The 23560-nt window shown below is 46.7% G+C and overlaps 1 protein-coding gene across 1 annotated transcript; it reads right to left on the bottom strand.

Moving 5' to 3' along the window:
* Positions 1–3489: 3489 nt before the first annotated feature.
* Positions 3490–20655, bottom strand: TH (tyrosine hydroxylase). Its single transcript, XM_010563894.1, has 13 exons — positions 20566–20655; positions 16122–16325; positions 12724–12898; positions 11819–11907; positions 11535–11602; positions 9735–9785; positions 8707–8852; positions 8156–8291; positions 7952–8021; positions 7585–7641; positions 6886–6981; positions 6583–6716; positions 3490–3649 (listed from the first exon to the last, which is right to left on the bottom strand). Exons 1-13 carry the CDS (start codon positions 20653–20655, stop codon positions 3490–3492), a joined length of 1476 nt encoding a protein of 491 aa, XP_010562196.1.
* Between the last annotated feature and the right edge of the window lie 2905 nt (positions 20656–23560).

The following is a 23560-nucleotide window of genomic DNA, read 5'->3' as shown; positions in this document are numbered from 1 at the left end:
GGAAGAGCGGGGAGGAGGGGGGGGGGGGGGGGGGGGGGGGGGTGTGTAAGTGAGGTAACTTGAGCCTTAATGAGTAAACTGGGGATTAAGCAAGGACTGCATATACCCTACCACCTGCAATCCTCCAGACTGGTAGAAAGAAATGAGTCAGACTATTAAAAATAGACTAAAGAAAATTGTAGGACAATATCCAAAACAATGCGCTGAAAATTTAACCTCAATATTAGTAGCTTTAAGAAGCAGTGAAAGATTAGGGCCTGGCTTACAACGCTACCATATTTTGTTTGGTTAGCCCGTTCCTTGGCGGCCCTAAAATATTATGGCAGGATAAAGAAGAAAACAAGGCTCGGGTAGAAGCAGCAACATGAGAAAAATATGTAAAATGAGAAAGGAAGAATCCAATTCATATATGGCTTATGAAATAAGGGGCCAAGTAATGTATCTGAAATCAGATAAAAAGGAACAAGCCCTAGAGACAAAATGGAAGGGGACCTATTATGTTACTAATAGGATAAGTCCTCTAAGATATTAAATAGATGAGGGCAATGGTAAATACAAATGGGTTCATGTTTCTCAGATGTCCCCCTAAGGGGCCAAAAAATTCTGGAATCTGTCATGAATTTGTCAAGAACACAGACACAGAAAATGCCCCAAAGAGGAACCTCCAGCGCCTGTTGAGCCTGAGCCCCCGCACTCACAGCACGCCCCAGCTCAGCCTCATCTCTCGGAAGCAAACAGGAGCAGCCCGCGTGGTGTTTACCTCGCGTGTGGCTGCAGTAGATCTGTTTATATGCTTGCATGCTAACGGGGCTGGTTCATGCTTCAAGTTTTGCTTATTTTCTATTTTTGTAGGGCAACAGATTTTACTACAGCTCCTCGAACAAGCAACAGCTGACAAAGTCACGGAGCAGCAATGCAAACTCCAAGGCAAGGCGGAGGAGTTGAGGGCTCCTGCAGTTGCAAGGATTTTTAACTTGGCTTTTCACTCCATATTAATAGCTTTGGTCTTTTTATAAATTGCATTAATTTCAGACATTTAACAAGGCAGATAATGACTGTGATGTGCTTTGGAGAACTAGAGACAACCATCTTCAGACCTTTATGGGTTTTGAGGCCAGGCCAGAAAGCAAACACCTCCACGGAGACTCCCTGCTCAGTCCTGATCAGGAGCCTGTCATCGCTGCAGGGTCTGCAGCATCCTTGCTGCACTCATGGGCAGTAACCCAGGAGCTGGAGACTACCAAAGGAGAGGAGGAACAGCGACCTGCAGTAATGTGGCATTGCTATTACTGCCAAGGCCATAAGCTGTGCGTTAACTATACAGGCTTCATTGTTACTTCTTGCCTGTTTGAAGATTTATTTTCTTTATCTTAGTCTGTTTTACTGGAGTCACCAATAAGATTTTCATGGCTAGATAGCTAACCTATGATCTAGCCTGCCTTAGTCTTGCATAGCTTGCTCCAGCTACTTAATCAAAGAGTAATAGCTTAAGACCCCAAATTAAAAATTGTCACAGCCCTTAAGGGAACCTTGAGAGTTACAGCTCAAGATCTGGATCCACCCAGATTGGGAAATCATAGCTGAAGTTTTGGAAAAAGTGCTCTAAAATTATAACAACTGAATGAACTCAGTAGTTTTATTAATTTATGGGACAATCAGAGGAGGAGGAACAGCTTGAGGAGAAGTAGCTAGCCGTAGTGTTGAACTGCTGATTTCAGTAATGGCCTTTTAAGCAATTTAGGAGGAATTTAGGAGGGGGGTCAAATAAGAAAGGAAACAGAAAGGAGGGATTGAAGTAGGTGGGAGATTAAGTGCTGTCAGTAGCTCAGTAGTTAAAATTTGAGAGAACTGGGGGTTAAGCATATGTATGTGAAGGTCTGAAATGGGATAAAGTGTAATGGATTGTAAACTATTATGACTGAGCCACATAACATTGGAGAGCAATGGTATATATAAGTATTGGAGGATACTTACACCTAATAGCCAAAACTTAACTGCTAAGCCTTGCATTTCTTTAAAGAGGAAATAATAAAAATAGTATGTAGTGGACAAGGGTGGTAAAAGTCTATACAGAAATGTTATAACTGATCATGCAAACATCTATGTGTAATTCTCCCCTTCGCTGTCCCCCACAGCTGTTTAGCTGCCTCCACGCATCCCAAGCCCAGCTCTGATACTGCACAGCTGCATAACCTTGGGCCAAACTTCTGAGCAAACCGCTAAGTTATGAGACAGCCTGCAAGAAGATAAGAAGGGCAAAAGCAGGGGGAGGAAAACTGAGACCTTTGGATCACATCAAGCCATTAATTTCTACAGTGAAAGCTGGATGAAACTGGGTTTGAGCATCCTAACCATGTGCTACCTTCCTCAGAAATGGCCAGCAATGGCATTAGTCACACACCTGAGCTACATCAGGTGACAGTGATATTGGGGTACCTAAGAACAAGACAATGCTGTACCTGTGTAATAGACTGGAAAAGTGAAAGCATGTGAAATCCTCCCAGGGACTGGAAAACTTGGGACACTAGTGGCCCTACTCAGTCTGCCATAACCAATAAAGTCAGGACACCAAGAGGCTGCCGAGGCTGTCCAGGGCCACTAGCCCACAGGAACATCAATAGCTGTGACTGCTATCTGCTGTGAAGGATGGCAGCTGGGCTTTTGAGGACTCCCTGCTGTGCGAAGCTCTTAAAAGAGGATTTGAAGGGGATGCTCACGCGCTGGTCTGGGGTGGCCAGGGCTTGCTCTGTGGTGCTTGTGCTGGGAATGATGCAGGTAGATCAGGGCTGCTCTATGCCAGACAGGCAACTCCTAGCTTAGGTCAGTTTGGAGGTTCAGGGGATCTACAATGCTTATTGCAGCCTGGTGGGGTGGTGCAGCTCAGGGTCTTGTGCTTAAGCATCCCCCTGTGCGAGAAGCTATGGGGAGGCTGGGAGCTGAAATTTCAAACCTCATAGGGCTGGTTCAGGCAGAAAAGTTTCTAGAGCAGCTCTTCATTTCCCAAATGTATGAGGCTGTAGGAGGCAGGAGATGGTAGGGACTGAGGGTCCCTCATGAAGTTACTATAGGAGTTGCTCTGGGGCTAAAAAAGCAGATTAATTTATTCTCTCGAACTGGAAAAAATAGATTTCCTCTCTCTCTTTAAATAAAGAAGCTTTTCTCCTCTTCCTTGCACCCAGGAGCCTAGCACACAGCTCTTGACTTCAACTTTGTAGCTTGGCCATGCTTTTGGTGTGTGTTAAGCCTCTTCCAGCGGTCAATAGAAAAGTTACCCAAAAAGCCAGCAGGCCTTGGGTCCATCCCTCTGCCCTCCTCCAAGCTGGCCCTAGATATAAAAGTGGAAAGCTGTTGGGGTCGCATGGTGACAGGCAGCAATACAAATGTTTGGAGAAGACAGGTAGGAGTTAATAGGTGGGAACTAGGCGAGAGCAGAGCAGGCGGTTTTGGGGCTGTGTGGGAAGAGGGGAAGGAAAGAGCGCAGTTCTCATATTAACTGATAACATTGAGCGCGTTAATCAGCGAGTGAAGCTCATCCCTTACACTCTCCAGGGAGTGGCAGATCATCTGAGGGCTGTCCAAGAGCTCGATGCTGTGGGTGTAGGGCTCGTATTTCACTGAGAAGGGCCGCTTGATGTGTGCCGCGTAGCTCCTGCAAGGAAAAGGTGCAGAGGGCTTGGTACAATAAATGGGTCCTGAGTCTCCCTCCTACCCACCAACATTTACCCAGATCACAACAGGTTAATGCCTCCTTTAGGAAGAGTTTCTAGGTTAGCGTGAAAGCTCTGGTCTCCTACCTTTCCAGCTCCACAGGGCTATAGCTGTAGTTGAGATCCCTTCTCTTCAGCAAGGAAGACCATGAGTTTGACTGCAGGTGTCCATGGGCTGAACACATGGGCTTGCATCAAACTGGAGGGTACACTGAACTGGTCACCTCCATGGCCATCATCAGGCATCCTCTACTTCAATTTCTTTTTTTCTTTTTCAAAAATGCCAAGGAGATTTAGAAGTTAATCGCAGGGAAAGCCCGTGGAATTATAGTATTATATTCCTAAATCCTTTCTGACATTCATTTATTGACTAATCTCTGCTTGGGGAGGGGGGAACTAGCTGCAAGCTCAATTCAGGATAGATTTGACAGGCTGTGGCTCAGGCGTGGGTGAAAGGATGGGAATTGCATTATCAGAGCCATGTGCTTGAGCAAAGTTGCACTACTGTACCCAAAGCCAACTGGAGTCCAGATCTCAGTAATGAGCCTGACTTTACCGGATACCTCTCAAGAGCAAGACCTTCTTGCTACCTTTCTAATGGAGAAGTACATGGTCAAGTGAAAACAAATCAAGGGTAAGTTTTCCCCAAAGTTGCTCCTGTTCACCTCCAACACCAAAATTTGTACATTTGACAGGGTATGGGTTTTTTTTCTCTTTAGCAGCCGTGTAAATATGGAGCTGGGGATCTATATTTAGGTACCCATGGCTACAGTCTCATGCTGGAAAGGCCTGGGAAGATGAGGGGACAAACAGCACTAGCACCAGGCATGCTCCTCGCCTCTGCTGAGGCTTCACCCTTTCGCTCCTGAATTGCTTAGCTTAGGGTACCCTCTTGTGGCTACCGTGGGTCTGCTCTGGCGCAGGGCTCGGGGAAAACGCATCCCTTTCCCGGACAGATTCTCCTCTGGCTGGTACTACATGCCGTGGGGAAATCTAGTCCTGAATTGCTGGGGCTGGGGGGAGAATACCAGACAGGGCCAAGAGGCAAAATGGTCAAAGCCACAGGCTGGTGCTGGCAGGGGGCTGCCAGGCTTGCAGGGAAACAAAAAGAAGTGCAAACGGAGGGGCTTTCTGCATACTCACGTTGTCCAGTTCCTAAAAGATGCGGCTTATCTCAGTACTACCAGGCAAGGTCCAGCTCATCTCGCTTATTAATGTTATTGGCCACTGTGATGACTCCTAGCACAGCTGCTAATGGTTAGAAACTTGCCTTCCAACATGGGTGCGTTAACACCTTTTTGAAGCATAAAAAGTACCACATGGATGCCTAGAAGGGCACTGAGGAGCTGTGTCCACCCTAGAAAACTAGTAGGAAGTTTTCTTTCTAGGAAAAGAGGCTTTTCATGAGGGATAACACTGATAATCAGTGTTCATGGTGGCAACTGCCAGTAATGCAAAAAATATAGATGTTTTAATGTTTTCACCTCAAAGAGTAACATCTCTGTGGTCTCTGAGCTCTTTAAAGAGGATCATTTACAGTGCTTGTCACTGTCAAAACCCTCTACCCTCATCCTGGCTGTGTATATGGTGTATTTTTACTTTTTAAATGCAAGGAAATGACTCATTAGGCCACGGTTGTTTGGGTTTCTTTAAAGCAGCCTAGTGTGTGTGAGAGGACAGGCTCCCCAGCTACTTGCTTTTGAGCAGCTGGACTCCAGGTTGTATGAACAGTACAAGTGAGGGTAATAAAAGCAGAAGTTGAAAAATAGCAGTCCTCGCTACGTTATTTATATGAAATACCCCACTTGCAGGAACTGCAAAGTCATGTACATTGTGTAATACTTCATCTCATCCTACCCCTTTCCTAAGGTAAAATGGTATAGGCAAAGTTTACCTCTGTCAGTCAAATGTTAAAGGACTGAGTTTTCCTCCTGTGGGCAATTCTGGGTATGACTAAGCAAATCCTCTTCTGAACACATGTCCGTGGGTAGAGCTGCCCCTCTCCATCCTGTCTGAAGTGCCACAGGATGGGGAAACCCAGTTACACTGGCGGGATGCTGTCTGGCATCTGCTAACCCATGTTAACCAGCTTAGGAGGCAGAAGTTCCTTTTTTTCCATGGATAAATCTATCCATGTCAAGCAAATATTTTTTGTTTGTGTATGAGCTACTAACGATGCCTGGGGGGGCAGTTGCTGTTTGAATGCTAAATGGCTATGTTGCCCAGCAGCTGCTCAGAAAGACAAACATCTTTCTGCATCTTAAATTCAGAGAATGCCACCATTTTGAGCAGCTCTTCACCTGTCTCCTAAAACTTTCAGCCACAGAGCAAACTTTTACATGACACAGAAGCCTGTGTTTCAGAAGGACACATGCTGGCAAGATGCTCCCGTGAAGGACAGCCAGTACCTGACCTGTATCACTTGGCCCTTCTGCAGCAAGGAAGCAGAGGGGGTCCTGGTGGATGCTTTGGGTCTCCAATTGCTGGACCACCAGCCCTCTGTTATGTTGCTCAGCCTCCCCTGGGAACTTGAGATGGTCTATAACTCCTTCCTGTGAGAACTAGGCAGACGAGCTAGATTAGTCCCTTTTCTTGCTCCCTCAGTCTTGTCTCCAAGAGTGCCTCCCACTCCATACCACTCCTCCACACCCACACCCTTGAGTCCAGCATATTTTGGGGGCACTCTTGGGTGAATCCAAGGGAATGAAGCTGGACCCTGTAGGAACTGGAGAATCACTTTACTTTGAAAGACCTGACAACACTTTCCAGAGTACTTCTGAGACCTTGAGCTGAAAGCAGCCATGGTGTCAAACCCTGTTTCAATATATTATAGCTTCATTTCCTTCTGTTTGAGTGTCTCACTGCCCAGTCCTACCTCAGTTTATTTTTGGCATCGCTGAAGCTCTCGGACACAAAATATACAGGCTGGTAGTTCTGGTCCTGGTAGGGCTGAACAGCAGCAGCATCAGGGTCAAAGTCTCGCACCTCTGGTTCATCTGACAAGGAGTGCTATGGACACAGCAGAAAAATGTCTGCATGAAATTAAGGGATCAGAAAACACATATGTGATAGACAGAGGTGGAGAACAGATGGGTAAAGCCATTGGAGCTGTGCAAAGGAAGAAGGTTTTTTGCTGTAAAGGGTCTAGAGCAGAGAGACAAGTTATGCTGGGACTTACTATGAGCTCCCCATAGGAAGACAGGAGCCCGGCTCCGTAGGCTTTGACTATCCCGTTCTGCCTGCAGAGCCCAAACTCCACCGTAAACCAGTAAAGCTGTGAAAGGAGAAAGAAAATATGCATAGGGGATACAGCTCCTCATCTTCATCTCCCTGTCACTTCTGAGCCCTTGCATCATGACTGATGTCTGGGGTTGTTTAAATGAACAGGTGCCTGGCATTTTGTCCCCTCTCCTTACCCTGCACCCATCACAGCCAGAGCAAAGTGCTAAACTAAGTTTCTGCCACACCGGGACAGATGGAAACTGTGTCCCTGAGCTGGTCCTCTGCATGCCTGGCTGCTGCACAGTGCTGCCATTCGGTGTCCTTGGAGCAGGACGGGTCACCTTGCCAAGGGAGAGCCAAAGGAAGTGGATGCCATTTAATCCCATCCCAAAGAGTCCCAGCAGTGCTGTCATTAGAAATACGATGCTTGATGATACTATGGTGCCTGAGAAAACTGGGTTAATGTGCAAGTGAGCTCTGCTGTTTAACTGATCTCTGCTCTGCACAGTCATCATGAAAAAGCAGGTCTGAAACAGCTCGGGTAGGGGCTCTGAGCCTGCAAATCTGGGGAGACTAGGCTGGACCAGTCCCCCTGATACTGCAGAAGTGCTGCTGGAGGGGTTGGGGCCCCCATCTAGCAAAGAGAAAAACTTACCGTTGCGAGTTTCTCAATTTCTTCATCAGTTGCTCCCAGAGACGCCAGCCCAATATCCTGGGAAGAGAAGGGAAAGGGCGAACGTCAGGACAGATTTGGTCTGAGGGCCTTACGTGTGCATTGCTCTGTTTTATTGCCTTGAGACAACAGATATTGTTGCCCTGCACTGCCATGCATCTGCTGGGGCTTCATCATGCTCGCACTAAAAATGCTTTGCTGCAGTCTGGTATTTTTACTCTGTATTAGTGTTCTCGGTCCATCACTAGGGCTCCTGAATATCATGTTTAATATAAATAAATCCTAGAATAAGAGTTTAGGTGGCAAGACCGGGGTCAGTTTGGGGCAAGGAAGCAGACAAACACCTTACCTGAGAGAACTGGGCAAACGTCTTGTCAGCCAGCATTGGGACATGCCCCAGCAGCTCGTGACAGCAATCCCTGCCAACGACCATGGGGAAAGGAGGAAAACGTGGTCAGCAGTGGACAGAGTTTGTCCGTTAGGGAGAAAGGTTAATTACTGGCCAGGTGGGATGTCTGGGCAGGGGAGGCCATCAGGGCTGGGCAATACTCACGGCTCGGGGGAGTGCATGGGCGAGGACGCGTGGCGGATGTACTGCGTGCACTGGAAGACACGGAAGGCCAGGCTGGCAAGGAAGTCCCGCGCCGACAGCAAGCCAGCCACCGGCCGGAGCTGGAAGCCGGTCCTCTCTGAAACAGCGCATACTGTCTCTGCAGGGGTGCACGGCCCACGGGCTGTGCTGGTGTCCCGCATTCCCAGCATGGACAGCAAAAACATCCGTGCTGGAAACTAAAGGGCTTCTGCTGTGCCAAGCGTAATCTTTTCACTCCTGCTAGGGAGCAAAATCTGCTCTTTAGGTGCTCAGCGGGATCATTTGACTATGAACTTGACCTTCAGTTGCAGCCCACTGTGTTTAGCTGCAGTGCCCACTACCTGGGGTCTACCCCTGTCCTCTGTGGTCAATGCAAAAGCCTCTACCAGCTCTCCTCCCAAATCTCAGTTCACACACTCCTCCTTCCAGTTCGGATTTCCCAGCTGTAGCTGCCACCACTGTGCTGGAGCCCCAGCAGACCCTGGACCTGGGTCCCCCGGGCTCGCACCCACCTTTCAGGAAGCGGGAGACCTCCTCCAGCTGAGGGATGTTGTTCTCATTGTAGCCACAGAATTTCTCCAGTAGATTGAAAGCTTCAAGATACTCCTTGCAGGCATGGGTGGGGTACAGGCTCTTCAGGGTGCTATATACCTCCTTCCTTCAGGACAAGAGGTAGCAGACGTTCAGTGGCTTGATGTGTCTAGTCCTCTCCTGTCCTCTGGTTATACACTATCAAGGACTCGTGCCTCTAGGTTTCTTGTCCTTTTGCCTTTCTCTACCACTAAGTCTATGTCTGTGCGCATTGGTAGGGGTATGTAAACATACAGACAGACATTCAAATGAGCCTCCAAAGTCAGCAGCTGTATCTGCACAGACCTATTTCTGACCTTGAAGGTCAGAAGATTGTATAAAAAGTATTAACTGGAATTAAAATATTCCCTGTAGGTTAACTGCTGAAGTTGCACTATGAAGACAGTCAATATAACCAGGAGATGACGTTGTTTAGGAGCCTGTGTACTCAGCTCGTATGAGCTGGCCTTGTTTTCAGAGACATTCCTGCAGCAACACTCCTGGAAGTAATCATGTTCAAAGTGTTTTCCTAAGTGAGGCAAGCGAGGTACCATGCAGATATTCACTGCGGGCCTCATACTTCTTTCTGCAGCTATGATAACTGCCCTTTGGAGGCTGCTACTAAGCCAGGTCCCCTTAGAGAAGTGGGATTCCAAATTATCTGCCTCGCTCTCTGGGGAGGCTCCTTTGGAGGAAACTCCTGGGGGCTGCAGCATGAAAGTGCTCTCGGTGCAGCCCCAAGAGAAGATGAGACAGAGCATCACTGTTTTGGAGGTAGCTTGCTCTCCCAAATGCAGTCCCTACCATAAAACGCCACACAATGAGTTACTGGGTTTTATAACAAGCCATTAAGTAGGATGCTTGCACTCCTGATATGTTTTTCAAGAAGTCATGCCCTAACTGTTTAGGTTTTGATTACCAGCTTCCAGTGGTGAAGCCAATAAAGGTCACAGATTAAATCAGCGCTCACCAGGTAGCGATCTCCTCCGCCGTGTACTCCACATGAGGGATTGGGTCCCCGCTGCAAGACAAAAGCACCATTACTGACAGCAGCAGAGCACAAGCTAGAGTCCTCTTCCCTTTGAGAAGGAAGCACTTTGGAGAAGCTCTGCATGATGTTGATCAATCTTCTTTAAACCAAACAAGGGGGTGACAGGAAAGACAAAGCCTTAGCACTGAGTCATTTGTACAAGTGCAACAAATACATAGACACAGAGAAAAGCATTAGTCTAGCCAGAGGTTATAAATGAACAAGGGATGCAGAAAAGCTTAGCAGGCATAATATTGTCCAGAAAAAAAATGGTCTTCACTGGAAAAAATTGAAACTTTTTGTGAAAATAAATTAATTTCATGTGCCTGAACTTCAGGGGGCTGATGGCTCCAAGAATGAATCAGTGGCTGGGAAATAAAAGCAGGTAATGAGGAAAACTTAATGCATTTGAACTGCAGAAAAATGTATTGTCAGTAAGATTAAGGACAGCAAGAAAAGAAAATCTTAACATTGATATAAGTGGGAACTAAAGAAGACTGACACTTTTGTCTTTTCTGCATCATAATTAGCAACTGTATTTCCTAAATCCTTCTGTTCTGTATTTGAACAAATGAAGTATTCACATATCACAGCAATAAAGCGTAGTTCCTCTTCCATTAACAGCCTGAAGGGATGCTACACAGTGGCTCATAAATGCTAACCCGCAGATGAGATGTGAGGAAAGACATCTTAAATGGGTGCATCACCTAGGACAGTATTTCTTCCTGTGTCCCTCAGGACTCTCTTGCTGGCACAGTGACTTTCTGTACATTTAGTATTAGTACCAGATAAAAACATCAATGTCTATATTCGGGGCTTCAAATCTGCAAAGACCATGAAAGCTAACAGAGCAGAAAGCCATGCCAGGATCACACCAGTTTCAGGGGTAGCTCAAGAAGGTGACCCGTATAATTTCCATAGCCTGCTTTCAGCACAGCTCGCTACAGAAATCAGCATTTAAAGTCCTGCTCAGAGAAGGAGACGCTACGGTGGAAGGCAGTGTTACTGAATAGGATCTAGGGAATATTTTACAAACCCAACTGCATATTAGAGCTCTGTTGGATGTTGTAGTGAAGAGGCTGAGTCCTATCACTGCATATATCAGAACAGGAGTATTAAGTAGGAGTACAAGAGATAGTCTTAAATCAATATAAGACAATGATAAGACCATTACTGGAGTCTATTTAATTTATCAGAGAGAGGAGGTGAACCATTTAGTCTATAAATTTCCTCACAGCAAAAAAATTTATCTGATAGCAGAACTCAATCTAGCAAATGAAAGGCATGTATGATCCATTGGGTGAAAGCTAAAGCTACCAACATTTGGTTTAGAAATGAAACCCACGTTTTTTTCACACCCAGGATAATGAACCATTGGAACAAGTTTTCTGGGCACATAGCTTTTTCAGTACTTGAAACACTGGAAGTCAAAACTAGATGTCATTCTAAAAGAGATGCTACATTTCAGAATTAAGTTTGAAGTCTGATGGAGTTATACGTGGCTTTTGTTATGCAGGAGGTTTATTCTGGCTTTATCAATGTATGAATTAATGACCACAGTAATTTTTTAATTGAGACTGGAAGACATAGAGAGAAGAGGGACACAAAAAGAGCTGGCCAGGCTGAATGGGGAGACAAAACATAAAAGAAGAGAAGTCTCATGCAGGTAGATCAAGGACTTCCCAACAGGTTGCATTGACATGGCATTACCCCTGCATGGATGTTAGGAAAGAGACTTACTGCTTGTAGTGAAAAGCAATTTCTGCTATCGATTTCCTTCTCTGGCGATATACTTGGTCAGAGTAGCCCTGTGATGACAAATAGGAACAGAGGCAGGATTTTTAATCGGTTACTAAAATTTCTTGCCCAAAAAAGTTCATCACTGGCTGGAGAAATTTCTCTCATGTTGGTGATTGCACTACAGTTCCCTGATCAGCTCCACTAATGGGTGTTCTCCAGCTCCCTCCTTCTGAGGGAAGGCTCAGGACTCCAACGTGAGGCTGTGCCCACACAGACTAACTCACCGGGTGATCCAGATCCAAGTCAGGGTCAAACTTGGTGACCAAATGGTGGCACTTGTCCAGTTCACAGATTTTTCTGGGAAACCAGTGAACTGTGGGGAGAGAGAAAGAGAAAAACTGTTTGGAAGTGCAGATGGAGCATCTCCTGCTGAGAAGGGGTTGTGAGGTTGAGTAAGATACATCTGACCCGGTGTACCAAATGCACACCCACAACAAACAGCACATGACACAGCTGTGCCTTCCAGGCAGTAGTCCCACACTCTCAATGCTCTTGTCCTAGAGTCAGGTCTAACACCATTATCTGCATCTCATGACTTCCCTGTCCATCTCTCAGCAGAGTATTTTGTGACAAAAGTAAACAAGAAGATGAAAATTGGATTTTACTTAAAGATTCTAGACTTCACATTCACACACATCTAGACTTCACAAATCCAGAGCTCCAACTGGTTGTAGAGAGATCACTGCAGAGCTCCAGGGAGATTTTACAATAAGAATCACCTTGCCTTCAGAACAGGATGGCATGGGGAGTGTCTTGTAATTTAGTGCTGGATGCGTACAGAGTTCCTGACACATAGGTAGGAAACTACTTTACATTTATAATATAAAACACTGGAATAGAGATGGAGAACTCTGTAGGAGAGGTATGAACAAAGCATGAAATTTCATCTCCTATTTCTATTTTTTCAATCTGGCACCAGAAGAATGGGCTATGGACTTTGGAGTCTGTTGAGAAATGGACAAGGAGGGAAGTGGCTTTCAGGATTCAGCCGTCCCAGAGGCAGTCTCTTCTGTTTTGCTCAAATTCAGCATACAGTAGCCCTTCCTCTTCTCAGGGAATAACAAAGTCTCCACCCTGTTTCTACAGCTCAGCCTCTCCACAAAAGTGAAACAGCTTGTAAGTTCCTTACATTTGTCTTCCTTAGTGGTCCTCACGTCTTCTGCTACCCTCTTGATGGAGCTAATGAAAGTATTGAGGTCAGAGCTGTGGACTTCACAGCGCACAAAGTATTCCAGTTCAGCGGTCCCTTCACGGGGCTTTCGGCTAAGCCTGGTCTCCAGGTGGTGAATTTTAGCTTCAAATGTCTTTGGGGACATGGAAAAGGAGAACAAAAACATTAAACAACGCTTGAAACACCTGCTGGTACTTCCCAAAGGTGTCCATATGGATACATTTGGGAGGGACTCCCCCTTGTCTTTTTCTTCTTCCTTTTTTTCCCCACTGGGGTAAACACTCTTATCCATTAATTCCACAGTTTTTCCTCCTGGACAGACAACTGGCAGGGCTGGTCAATAACTATCAACAGAAGACTTCCACCATGGCAAAGAAAATCGTATCAAGAGGGGAAGCCGCTGTGGCACAATGCCACCTCCTAAGACCCCCTGTCCTTTCACCTCCCACTCAAGGCAGAGGTGCTTTTCTACCGGTTGGGGGGGACGGGGTTGGCGGTGACGCAGAGGGGCGGCCCTGCCCGGGCGCGGCAGGCGGCGGGCGCTGGCCATGGTGCTGAACCGGCGGGGCTGAGCCCAGCCAGCCGGCAGTCGTGGGGCTCACCATCAGAACTGACTCCCAAAGAATAGGGAGCGGGCCGAATGGAGCCCACAGGCGTCCAAAGGGCCTGGCAGATTTGTGGGTATTCTCTTTAGCTCAGTGAAAACTGGCAGCACAAGCCCAAGGCCCTGGGCAATGACCCCACCTTTCTAAAGTCCCTGCAAGGTCTCTGGTAGAGGAAAGGACACGATTTCTCTTGTTAATCAGGAGCAGAAAGATGAGAAGGAACAGATGTAATGCCACAGGTAAATCAAATTTAGGACCGTGTTTTTTAATGTACCTACCAACTTCACTATTACATTGTCCCCTCAACAATCAATACCTTTGCATTAATCTGACAGCTGTGATTACATTACCTATGCTTTGGCTGCATGTAACACATACAGAAGAGCGAAACCAGCTTCCCTGCAGCCTGGTTCATGATGAGGCAAATGTCATTATGCCCGTCTGCTTTCATATCTTGTAACCTTCATTGCCGGAGGGATCTGGGAAATGAATCTTCCTCTGTTGTGGCTTGACATGCTTGTCTTTTTATTATATTTAAAGCGCTCTCTGCGACAAGCTCAAAGAGCTTTTTTAGTAAGAAAGCTCTTGATGTGGCAAGTGAATTGCTCCAGGAAGAAACAAATAATATTTGAACACAAGCTGCCTCTGCTTCTTGCTTGATGTTTTAAAAATTATTTAAATTATGGACTTTAAACGCAGTGTAACATGAAATCTACCAAGTACAAAAGCCTATACTTCTATTTTTCATACTCGCTAAGCAGTCTGTTGCATTTGAAATGTTACACTGATGGATTTTTCATGCCTTATCTGGCAGCTGTGCAGTTCTAGGAAGGAGATCCCAACCATGAAAACACCAAGGCTTTTGTCTGACAAGCTTGTCTTAGAGATTCAGTCTTGAGATAAGAAACATATGTTGTCCAGAAAACAGCTTTTCTTGCAGCAGTCCTCTTAGACGAGATGCAAGTTGTTTTGTAATTGCTGAAGATCTTAAACACTTTTCATAAGATGATCAGAGATAGTACTGCATGGGCAACGAATAGTTAGAATGCCCAACAATTTCAGGGAAATACTTATCCCCCGAACACACTTTTTGTATGCTTACAGCTGTTAAGTAGTGGTTTTGCTGTATAGTGTTGCTGGTGATCTGTTTTTACCCCAGAAGTGGTTGCATTTCATGGGGAAGAAGGTGTTACATAATTATCATGTGTATTAACATATGAGCTAGCAGCACACCCTTGTGACAAGAAAGGCCAACCACATACTGAATTGTAGTAGCAGACTACAAGACTGTAGATAACAGGTCAAAGGAAGTGATTCCTCTATCTCTATCTATCCCAGATGAGGGAGACCACATCTGGAGTACCATGTCCCATAGAAGAAAGACATTGATGAGCCGTAGCAGGTATACTGGAGGACTGTCAAGATGCTCAGGGGGCTGGAGCACAAATGTTATATGAATAAAGACTGAGGGAATTGGATTTGTTCAGCCTTAAGTGAAGGGGTAGGGGACATCAGTTCACTGTCTGCTAGTACCTGGTAGGAGGCTGTAAAGAAGACAGAGCCAGACTCATCTGAAAAGCATACAATGGGACGGCAAGAGGCAATGGGCAAAAGCTGGAAGCAAGGACATTAAAAAGAAAAGGGAAAGAGAAAAATCTTTTTACCATGAAGGCAGTTAAACACTGCTCAACTTGTCCAAGGAGACTGTAGGATCTCTACCTTGGTCATATTCAAAATGCAACAAGCACAGCCCTGAGCAACCTGCTGTGACTGGACCTGCTTTGAGCAGGAGGTTGGCTTAGAGACCTCTGGAGGCCCCCTACTACCCATGTGACTAGTTAATAGGAACAAATTGTCCTCTCCTCTTACTGCTGAAGTCAATGAAATTACACTACTGGAGATAAAACATATCTCAGAACCTCAGTTTGCAAAACACTTTTGAATCCTTCTGGATGAAAATGTACTACATAAATGCAAGTTGTTGTGTTTTGATTACTGTTTAAATAGGCAGCGCTTATCTCAGTCTTTCCATTCATGGTACTGAGATTGTAGATAATGCAACATTATAGTGCTGGCTGGGGGAAAAAAGCTCAATTAGTTACCAGTTTTCCTTGGTATTAAAGCCATATACAGGGCACATCTCAGTGGGGGGACCAATAGAACCTTTAATATTTGAATCAAATTAATCCCTGAAGTAGGGAGGTAATTTTGAAATCAATATGCCAATACCAGTTTTATGCCCAGGGTGAAGTTGTTCTTGTAACTCTTTGGCCAAGGACCAATGTGGCAATGCCATTCAGAGACTGCCAAAGCCTTGACCCCCAAGTAAGGTGGGTTTGGTCTGTAGCCATGCAGGACACACAGCTTGCTTTGAATGTGGGATCAGAGCCCTGCACATGAAGTTGAAGTGCTGAGCAGTGGAGGGGGCTGTCAGAGTATGCTACAAGCCACAAGAGTGTGGATTGTAGGTGTGAAACTGTGTGGTTGGATCCAGTAATTAAGCAAAGCTAAGCCCAGAGCTTAACAGCACTACCAGACGGAGATATGGTTCATTCTTACTGATGGAAAGTGAGGGCATGCTGGGGCATGAGCAAAGCATGACTGTGGGGACATCAGACAATTAACTGATAATTTGCAGTAGGCAGACCTAGTCTGAGTCTTCTTTAGTAGACTGAAGTGATATTTCTCACAGAAGAACCATGAAACCTGTATTGTGTTTCCTGAGTCCCATACAACAGGTTAGGTACTCACCTCAAATACCTTAAGGGCACGGGACAGTGGTGAAGTCTTGGCTCCCTTGAGCATGAAGAAGAGGTTCAGCATGGCTCTCCCATCCTTCTCCTCAAAGACAATGGTCTCTGTAGACTCTGCAGCATCAGTGGCTGCAGCTGCAGCCTCTCTTTCCTTCCTGGCATCTTCAATGAGGCTTTGACGTCTACCAATGAACCGCGGAGACTGAAGGCAGAACAGAAATAAGTAACACTTCTGATAGAACTGTGGGGGAGATCAGAGGCATCCCCGGTAGCTGGATGAGGTGTGACCAATGTGTCTCAGCAGAGGAAGAAGGGGAAGGTTGGACTGACTTGCCTGGCTTTGTAGAGGAAGATCTGGTGATGAGGACTGAGGCTTTAGAATTGAACTTTCGGAAATGTGGAGCTTTAGGAAAAATCTGTGTAAAATATCCTTGTAGCACGACTGGAGAGTGGGCTTCTCCCCTCACCTTTCCTAGCAACAGTTTTCAATATCCTTCAAAAAATAAAAACCAGAAACAATCTTACGCAGTTTTCAGGTGTCTGATGAACCCACGTGGAGTGGCATTAGATAAACATGAAGTCATCTGAGAAAAGATACACTGTGAGGGACAGCTGAAGCCCACAGCTGCGACCTGGCCAGGAAACATGAACTGTTTGCAGGTGTATTAGCAGGGCAGCTTAGCTAAATTGTTTCCAGGATCCAACGTGACATTTTCTTCTGACACTGAGTGGATGCTTGCCCATCAAAGTGTAATTGGAACCACATCCATATACTCCAGAAAATAAATTCCTCCCACTGATCTATAGATTTGTTTTGTCCCAACAAACTCCTGCAGATTTCTGTTACTTGGAATTGCACCTAAAATGCTGCAACTCTCTGCCTGGGGTCATGTTAGGTCACTTTTTATATTTATAGTGAGCTACAAACTATTTCAATCACTGCTGCTTCTTTTGTTATACAGTTAGCTCATATACAAACTTATTTGTTCTCGGTCTTTTTACAACCAGTTTTCCATTTAGAGGCAGCTCAGCTGGTTCCAATTTTCTGTGTTCAATACCCAAACCAGATGACAAACCCTCAGAACTTGCTAAAAGAAACCTGGGGCAGCACTGAAGAAGGAGCAGCACATAAAGCCATCCAGCACCTGCATAGAGAGCAGGACTGGCTGCAGTTTTCCCTCTGATTACATTGAAAATATCTGGAAAAAGATATAGATGCTAACCAAGCAGCACCTTCCCTGCCTTATGAAAATTTGGAGGATGTTTTCCTTTTAAAAAGGCAGTCTGCTGAATTACTAAGCCCACTTTCTCTCTGATTTTTCAAAGCCCGCCATCAGTAACTAATGTTTCCTGTGAAAGTCCTCTTGGATGCTTTAGCGGTGTAAAGCTGACATTTTAAATGCAGCCTGAAAAATACAGCTCAGCTTTCAGTGTGTTTTATATCACTACTGTGTTTAAAGCTAAGCTGGTGTTTACTTTAAAGTGCTTGCAATAAGCAGGGTGAACAGCCTTGTGCTAGCCACCATAACTGGGCTCTGCAGCTGCCCCAAGCTGGGCAGTGCATTAGCTAAGGATGTTTTATCGCACTGTGCCTCGAGGTGCAGAGGTGCAGCAGGATTTTACATCTGGGGTGGGGAAATTAGACCCCATGTTTAAGCTGTAAATCAGGTTAAAGTCCAACTGGGAGGAGTTTAAATAGCGAGAAGACTTGTGCTACTGCAAAGCTGCACTGGGAGAGGCAGCCTCGACCAGACTCATGTGCTGGGACTGGGTGGCCCCCGGCAGGCAGGAGTGGGGGTTTCGGTCCCTCTTGAGGGGTCCCTGAAGCTGCTTAGCTCCATGCTGGCATGTGGGTGGGTAAATTAAAAAAAAAATGAAATAAAGTCTGAATCTTGCTTGTGAGAAAAGGGCTGGGAGGGGTCTGCCTGCCTGCTGCCTCCTCTGCCGGGTAGGGCTGCCTGGCTGCATGCTCCCCATCTCATCCTCCTCTCTTCTGCCCCTCACATGTACGCTCATTAGCCTATTACCTCCTTTTGCTGGAAATTAGGAATCTGGCATATAAACTAACCGAACTGATCCCTCATGATAAATGCTTTCCTTTCTTTGGAAGGCACAGTTACCTGGTATTTCTGAACTGACTTGCAGACTAGCTCCCTGAGTGCATATCTAGCTACAGTGTGAGAATTCCAATTTGATTTTGCAAAGCATTTATTTGCCTAACCGGGGCCTGAGTTTGACAGTCATTCACCTCTTATGAAGGGTTAGTTTGTACCTCTTACAAAGGGTTAGTGCATTTTTCCTTCTTTGAATTTGCTGCCACTCAGAGTGCCCAGCCTGAGTAGTGACACTAAAAATACTATGTTCTGAGTTAAAGTACTTTGGCTTTTTTTTCCTGGCTCATTATTTGCAACAAGCAGGAAGGATTGTAAAGACAGTTTCCCTCCCTGTAGCATGGGGACAGTAACATCCTACTCCTGCTTGCCTGGGAGCTCCTTCCTGCTGGTTTGCCTCCAACTGCTCTCTGCTGCCTGGCTCTGCTTGTGTGCCCTATAACCAAATCCTGCTCCAGCTACAGTCCTGCAGCGTCTCGTAAAAACTATTAGGAGCAGAAAAACTAAATAAGTATCAAAAGATTTTTTTGCGGTGTGAGTTCGACCAGCTGCCCAGCTGACATGTAAAATACCTGCCTGTGTAGGTGAGTTCTGGGATTGCAAAGGTCTTTTTTTTCCCCACAGTTTGCACAGTTTCCCCTGCAGCGGGGTGAGGTCACCACGAGGGCCAGGAACACACAGTGTCACGTACAAATGCAGAGTCATGCCTCTTGCCTGGTAGAAGCCAGCAAAATAAGTGATGGGGTTGTGGAGATCTCCTGTGCTAGGTCAGAGCAAAGGGCAAAGCCTTTCATACAGCCTGCTCTTGAAATGATCCTCACAGGGCTAAGTTTTAATTTTTTTTATTTTTCTAAGAATTTCTATTCAAAGAAGGGATACGAAGATGGGCTGAGGTTTTACGTCTACCCCAGGCTGGAGGAGCCGTTTACCCCAAGCATGTTGCTGCGATCCTGCCATCACACTTGGTGAACCCAAATTCCTCAGGCCCCTTTGTTCAGCGGCCCGTTTCCTATCAAATGCGAAGCAGCAGCCCAGAGTGTGTAATAACCAAACACTCTCCCCTCCTCCAGACAACAACGAGCGTCTCAAATACTGATTTGATGAGCAGTCTGGAAAATACCAGGTTTTCAAGAACGACTTAAGTGTTCCTTATTTCGCCAGAATGAAAATGCTTGTGCAAGAGGGAAGCCTTCCCTGATTTCCATTTATTAGAGAAAGCAAGCTCACCTCCTTGTTTCCTAAATGTTTCCCTTCCTTTCCAGCACACTCCACTCTCCAAAACACCTTTCGCTGCCTATGTAGCAGCTGATTTTACAAAGTCAGAGCATCACAGAGGGTTAAGAGGACGGTGGGTGAACAAAGCAGCGGGCATAGGGGAAGAAATTGGGGAGCTCTTTAACCAACCTGCTGGAGTCACCCTGCAGACACCTGCTGAACATATCTGCTCCCTAACCTGGCTCGATTCCCGGGTTTCCTCCTGCCGAGCACCCCGAGGGGGTCCCCTCCTGGTGCACTTGCTGCCACCAGCTGCTCTGGCTCCTCCAGGGTCACCCACAGCCTGGCCACATCTCTGACCCACAGCACTGTCCCGTGCTGGGAGTCTCCGGGCTCCTCCTGTCTGCCCTGGCATTTGGGTTAAGGAGGTGAAATGTCCCTGTCCCTACAGCCAGTCCCATGGGTTGGCCAGACTTAGCTTTCTAAAGGCACTTGACAGCTCAGCAGGAAGTTTTTCTCTCCTTTCCCTGTCACATACAGATCTGGTGTGTGCAGAAGCATTCCCCAGGCTAAACCCAGGGCTGAGACACGTCAGGGAGGGCTGGGAACAGAAGCGGGGGAAGAATGTGCTGGGAGAGAGTGGAACTGCGGACACAGCAGAAGCAAACAAACTGATTAAATTGCCTGTGCCTCATATGTTGTCTGAAATAACAGCCACACTTTTTCATTATGCTGGAACAGGTAAAATCTCTGCAGTTTATTGCCTTGAAACCAGGAAGGCATTAGATTTTTGAATTGCCTTTCACACTGGGGATTCCTTGTTATTCCTGCCTTAGGTCTATGGGTTATTTAACTTGCTTTTGGTTGGGGGGGTGAGGGTCGCATTAGTCCAAGATTTCATCCCCCCAGATGTTTGCATTTCACATGTACCAATATGTAGAGAGAACTGTTCAGGTAATTTCCCTTTGCCAGGCTCAAGCCCAGAGGTGCCAGTGTGGGGGAACTCCCACAAAGGCAGTGTTGGTCCATCTATCCCTGCCTGCCTCTGCCTATAGCTACAGGACAGGCTGCGGTTTTTGGAGGGGGAGGGAAAGAAGTGGAGTAGGGTTGTCTTACCATGACGGCCTCAGCTTGCTTGGAGTCCAGCTCTGACACCGCCCTGCGGAAGCCTTTGGCTGCAGAGGTGGAGATGTTCGGGGTTGGCATCTTTGCTCTTCCACGAGCTCTGCTCTCTGCTTTCCAGCTCCTTGCCAGCTTTTTATAGGGCAGGGCTGACGTCAAAGAGTCTTTCAAATCTTCTCTCCCCCCCGCCACCTCCCCATCATCACCTCCCTCCTCTCTCCCCCTCGGGCTGAGAGGAGGAGGGGACGTAAAGGAGAGAAACGTTTCTGTCCCATTAAATCTAATCGCTACAAAGATTGCAGACACCCTGCCTTCGCTGACCAGACACTCCCCCCACCTGTTTGCCTGTACCCAAAAGATTTCTACTCTGTTTTTTCCTTCCTTTCTTGATGGAGTTCATTCTCATGCCATGTTGCAGTCCAACACATTTGCTCTCCCAGGTTTGGAGCTGCATGAAAGGATTTTGATCTGTGAAAGGATGAAATAAAAGGAAGGAAGAGATTCAGCCCTCTCTAGCCCTTTTTTTCCCTTGTTTGCCTTGTCATTGAGGCAGTAAAGGAATAGGAAAATAACACTGATTCCCCTAAGGCAGCTGCGGGACTGGATGCTGTTCTTACGTACGCACCTCCTGACACCCGGCTCCTGCAAACGCTCTGCATTTCAGTGCTCTCTGACCACCTCATGTCTTGGCTTGGCCATGTAATGCTGACAGCAGGATGGCAGAATCGGGCCCCTTGAGTCCTCAGAGATGAAAAAGGCTTTAAAGAAAATAACCTGGAAAAACACTCTCAATCCTGCCTTCCCCGGGGCTTTGCTCCTCTTGCAGTAATTCCTAAGAGACCAAATGCCTGAGGACAGCTGGGGCTGTGACAGTGGGTGGCAGCTCAGGACCCATCCTGGACTTTTCTTTGCTGTGAGTAAAAGTGGCCTTTTTCTCCTGGGGGATTTGTAGCATCTCTTCCACCCTAAACCAGCGCTGAGGGAATGCATGGTCCTGCTTCACGTGAGCCAGTGCCATGCTGGGGACAGGCCACCGGCTGGCACAAATCCCTGCTGGCCACCTTGCCAACCACAGCACTGCTTTGGAAGACATCTGCTGAAGACACCTGGTTAGCATTGGTGGCTCATCCTTCCCATAGTGGGACAGCTGAGTTCATGCCAACATGGTGATGATTTTTGCAGTGCCAAAAGCCCTGGAGGATCGACATCCCATTGACCTCCTCAAGGTTGCAAAGGTCCTGACGTTTGCCATCTCCTGCAAACACCAGGGAGCAGAGAGCATGATCAACATTGCCAGCCCCACCAATGCAGCTTGGGAAGCCCCCACTGGCTAGAGGTTGGTAGAAGTTAAAGCTGAAGTAAGCAGTTGGCAGCAGCTCAAGATTTGGCCAATAGTGAGCCAAAATTCATTTTTAAGTCAGGTGGAGCAGCTTCTCTTATTGTGGGTGCTGAGGACACCATGCTGTTCAGTACAGTGGAAACCAGAGGAAGGAGGTAAGCAGCCATCAGGGCTCCTCTCTCCCCAGTCTCTGTGTCCTCCTGTGTGGTACCACCTCGCACACTGAGAGCAGTCTTTGCTTCTGCTTTAATTTCATCTCTAATCCCCTCTGAGTCTCCTAAACCTTCTATTTTCCCTCTGCAAAACCCTGGATGCTTGAAACACAAGATAAAACCCACCAAACTGAGGGAGGGTAATGCTGCCTGGTGTTGCAGGATCATCTCAAAAAACATTTTGCAGGCAGGTCCCAAGTCATGCCCGTTGCTCAGCAGCCGGGCGAGGAGCAGTGCTGAAGGCTCAATCACCTCCTAGCTCCCGGGGTGGCCTTGGGGACCCCCTTACTGGGAGACATGAATTAGCACAATCCTACGGTTGATTTTTTTTGTGCCACTGGCTGAGGTGGGCCATGGTAGCCAGACAAGCTGATCTACGAGGAACACAACTCCAAGATACCGGCGCTCACTCCCATGCTGCCGCCTTAGCCAGGCGTCCCAGCTGCACTCGCTGCAGGCTGCACCTTTTCACAACCCTTTTAAGCCCATTTTTTCCGGCAGGCGCACAGAACAGATGATCTTCGGCATTGCTTCGGGCTGCCACTGAGAGACTGCTGTCACCTAAGGAGTGACGGCTGTCGTCGATGTCCGGGCTCACTGACCTGCTCAGGAATTGATTGCCTGCTGGCTAAGGGAATGAAGGGTTTGGGCGATGACTATGGGACAGCATTTATTTAAAACATAGCCCAGCTCCTGCTGAAGTTAATCTTTCCATGAAACTTAAAAAGTTTAGCATCTCATGCAGATTGCCACCCATGTTGTCTCATGTTCTGTCCTGACGTTTTTGAAGCAAGATTTTTCTCAGGGATCTCATAGACAGGACTTTCAAGCAGTATGATGCTCATTTCCATGCTGGAACATTTCTGTCTTACCCCAATCACAGCCACAGAGTGTGAAGAGGGATGCCCACCCCAGACAATCCCACAGAAGTCAATCACAGGAATTCATCTTGATTTTTTACCTGGCAAGAGATCTGGTCCTTTTCAGAAACCAAGGGAAAAAATTATTGGATTTGGGGGGGGGGGGGGGGGGGGGGGGTAGTAAGTTTATCTTCAGTATCCTTTTTGATATAGGGGGGATTAAAGACAAGCAGTAAGTCAGTAGACTGTCAGAAGCAGCTCCTTCAAACAAGCAGGTGTCTGTCCTAGGTTGCACCAGTGTCTTGCCTTAGGAAGACTGAATCCACCCTGCTGTTAGTGCTTCCTGCTATGTAGGAAGTCGATCCCATATGGAAATATATGAGTTAAAAGCAAACTAAGACCATATTGGTCATCTGAAGATAACATATGAAGACTGGCAGGAAGAAGAACCAACTCTAAAAGAGGCCACAAAAATAAAACTTACATATCTTTCATGTTATACATCAATGAATAGCCCTCACTGGGGATTCTGTAACTCCATTAATGGCAATGAAGTAAACATATAAAGAAAGCGAAGA

Source organism: Haliaeetus leucocephalus, unplaced genomic scaffold (assembly GCF_000737465.1).
Source record: "Haliaeetus leucocephalus isolate CR32 unplaced genomic scaffold, Haliaeetus_leucocephalus-4.0 Scaffold173, whole genome shotgun sequence".
NCBI classification, from domain to species: domain Eukaryota; kingdom Metazoa; phylum Chordata; class Aves; order Accipitriformes; family Accipitridae; genus Haliaeetus; species Haliaeetus leucocephalus.
The sequence above is the reverse complement of the archived record's forward strand: the minus strand, read 5'-3'. Positions and strand labels throughout refer to the sequence as shown.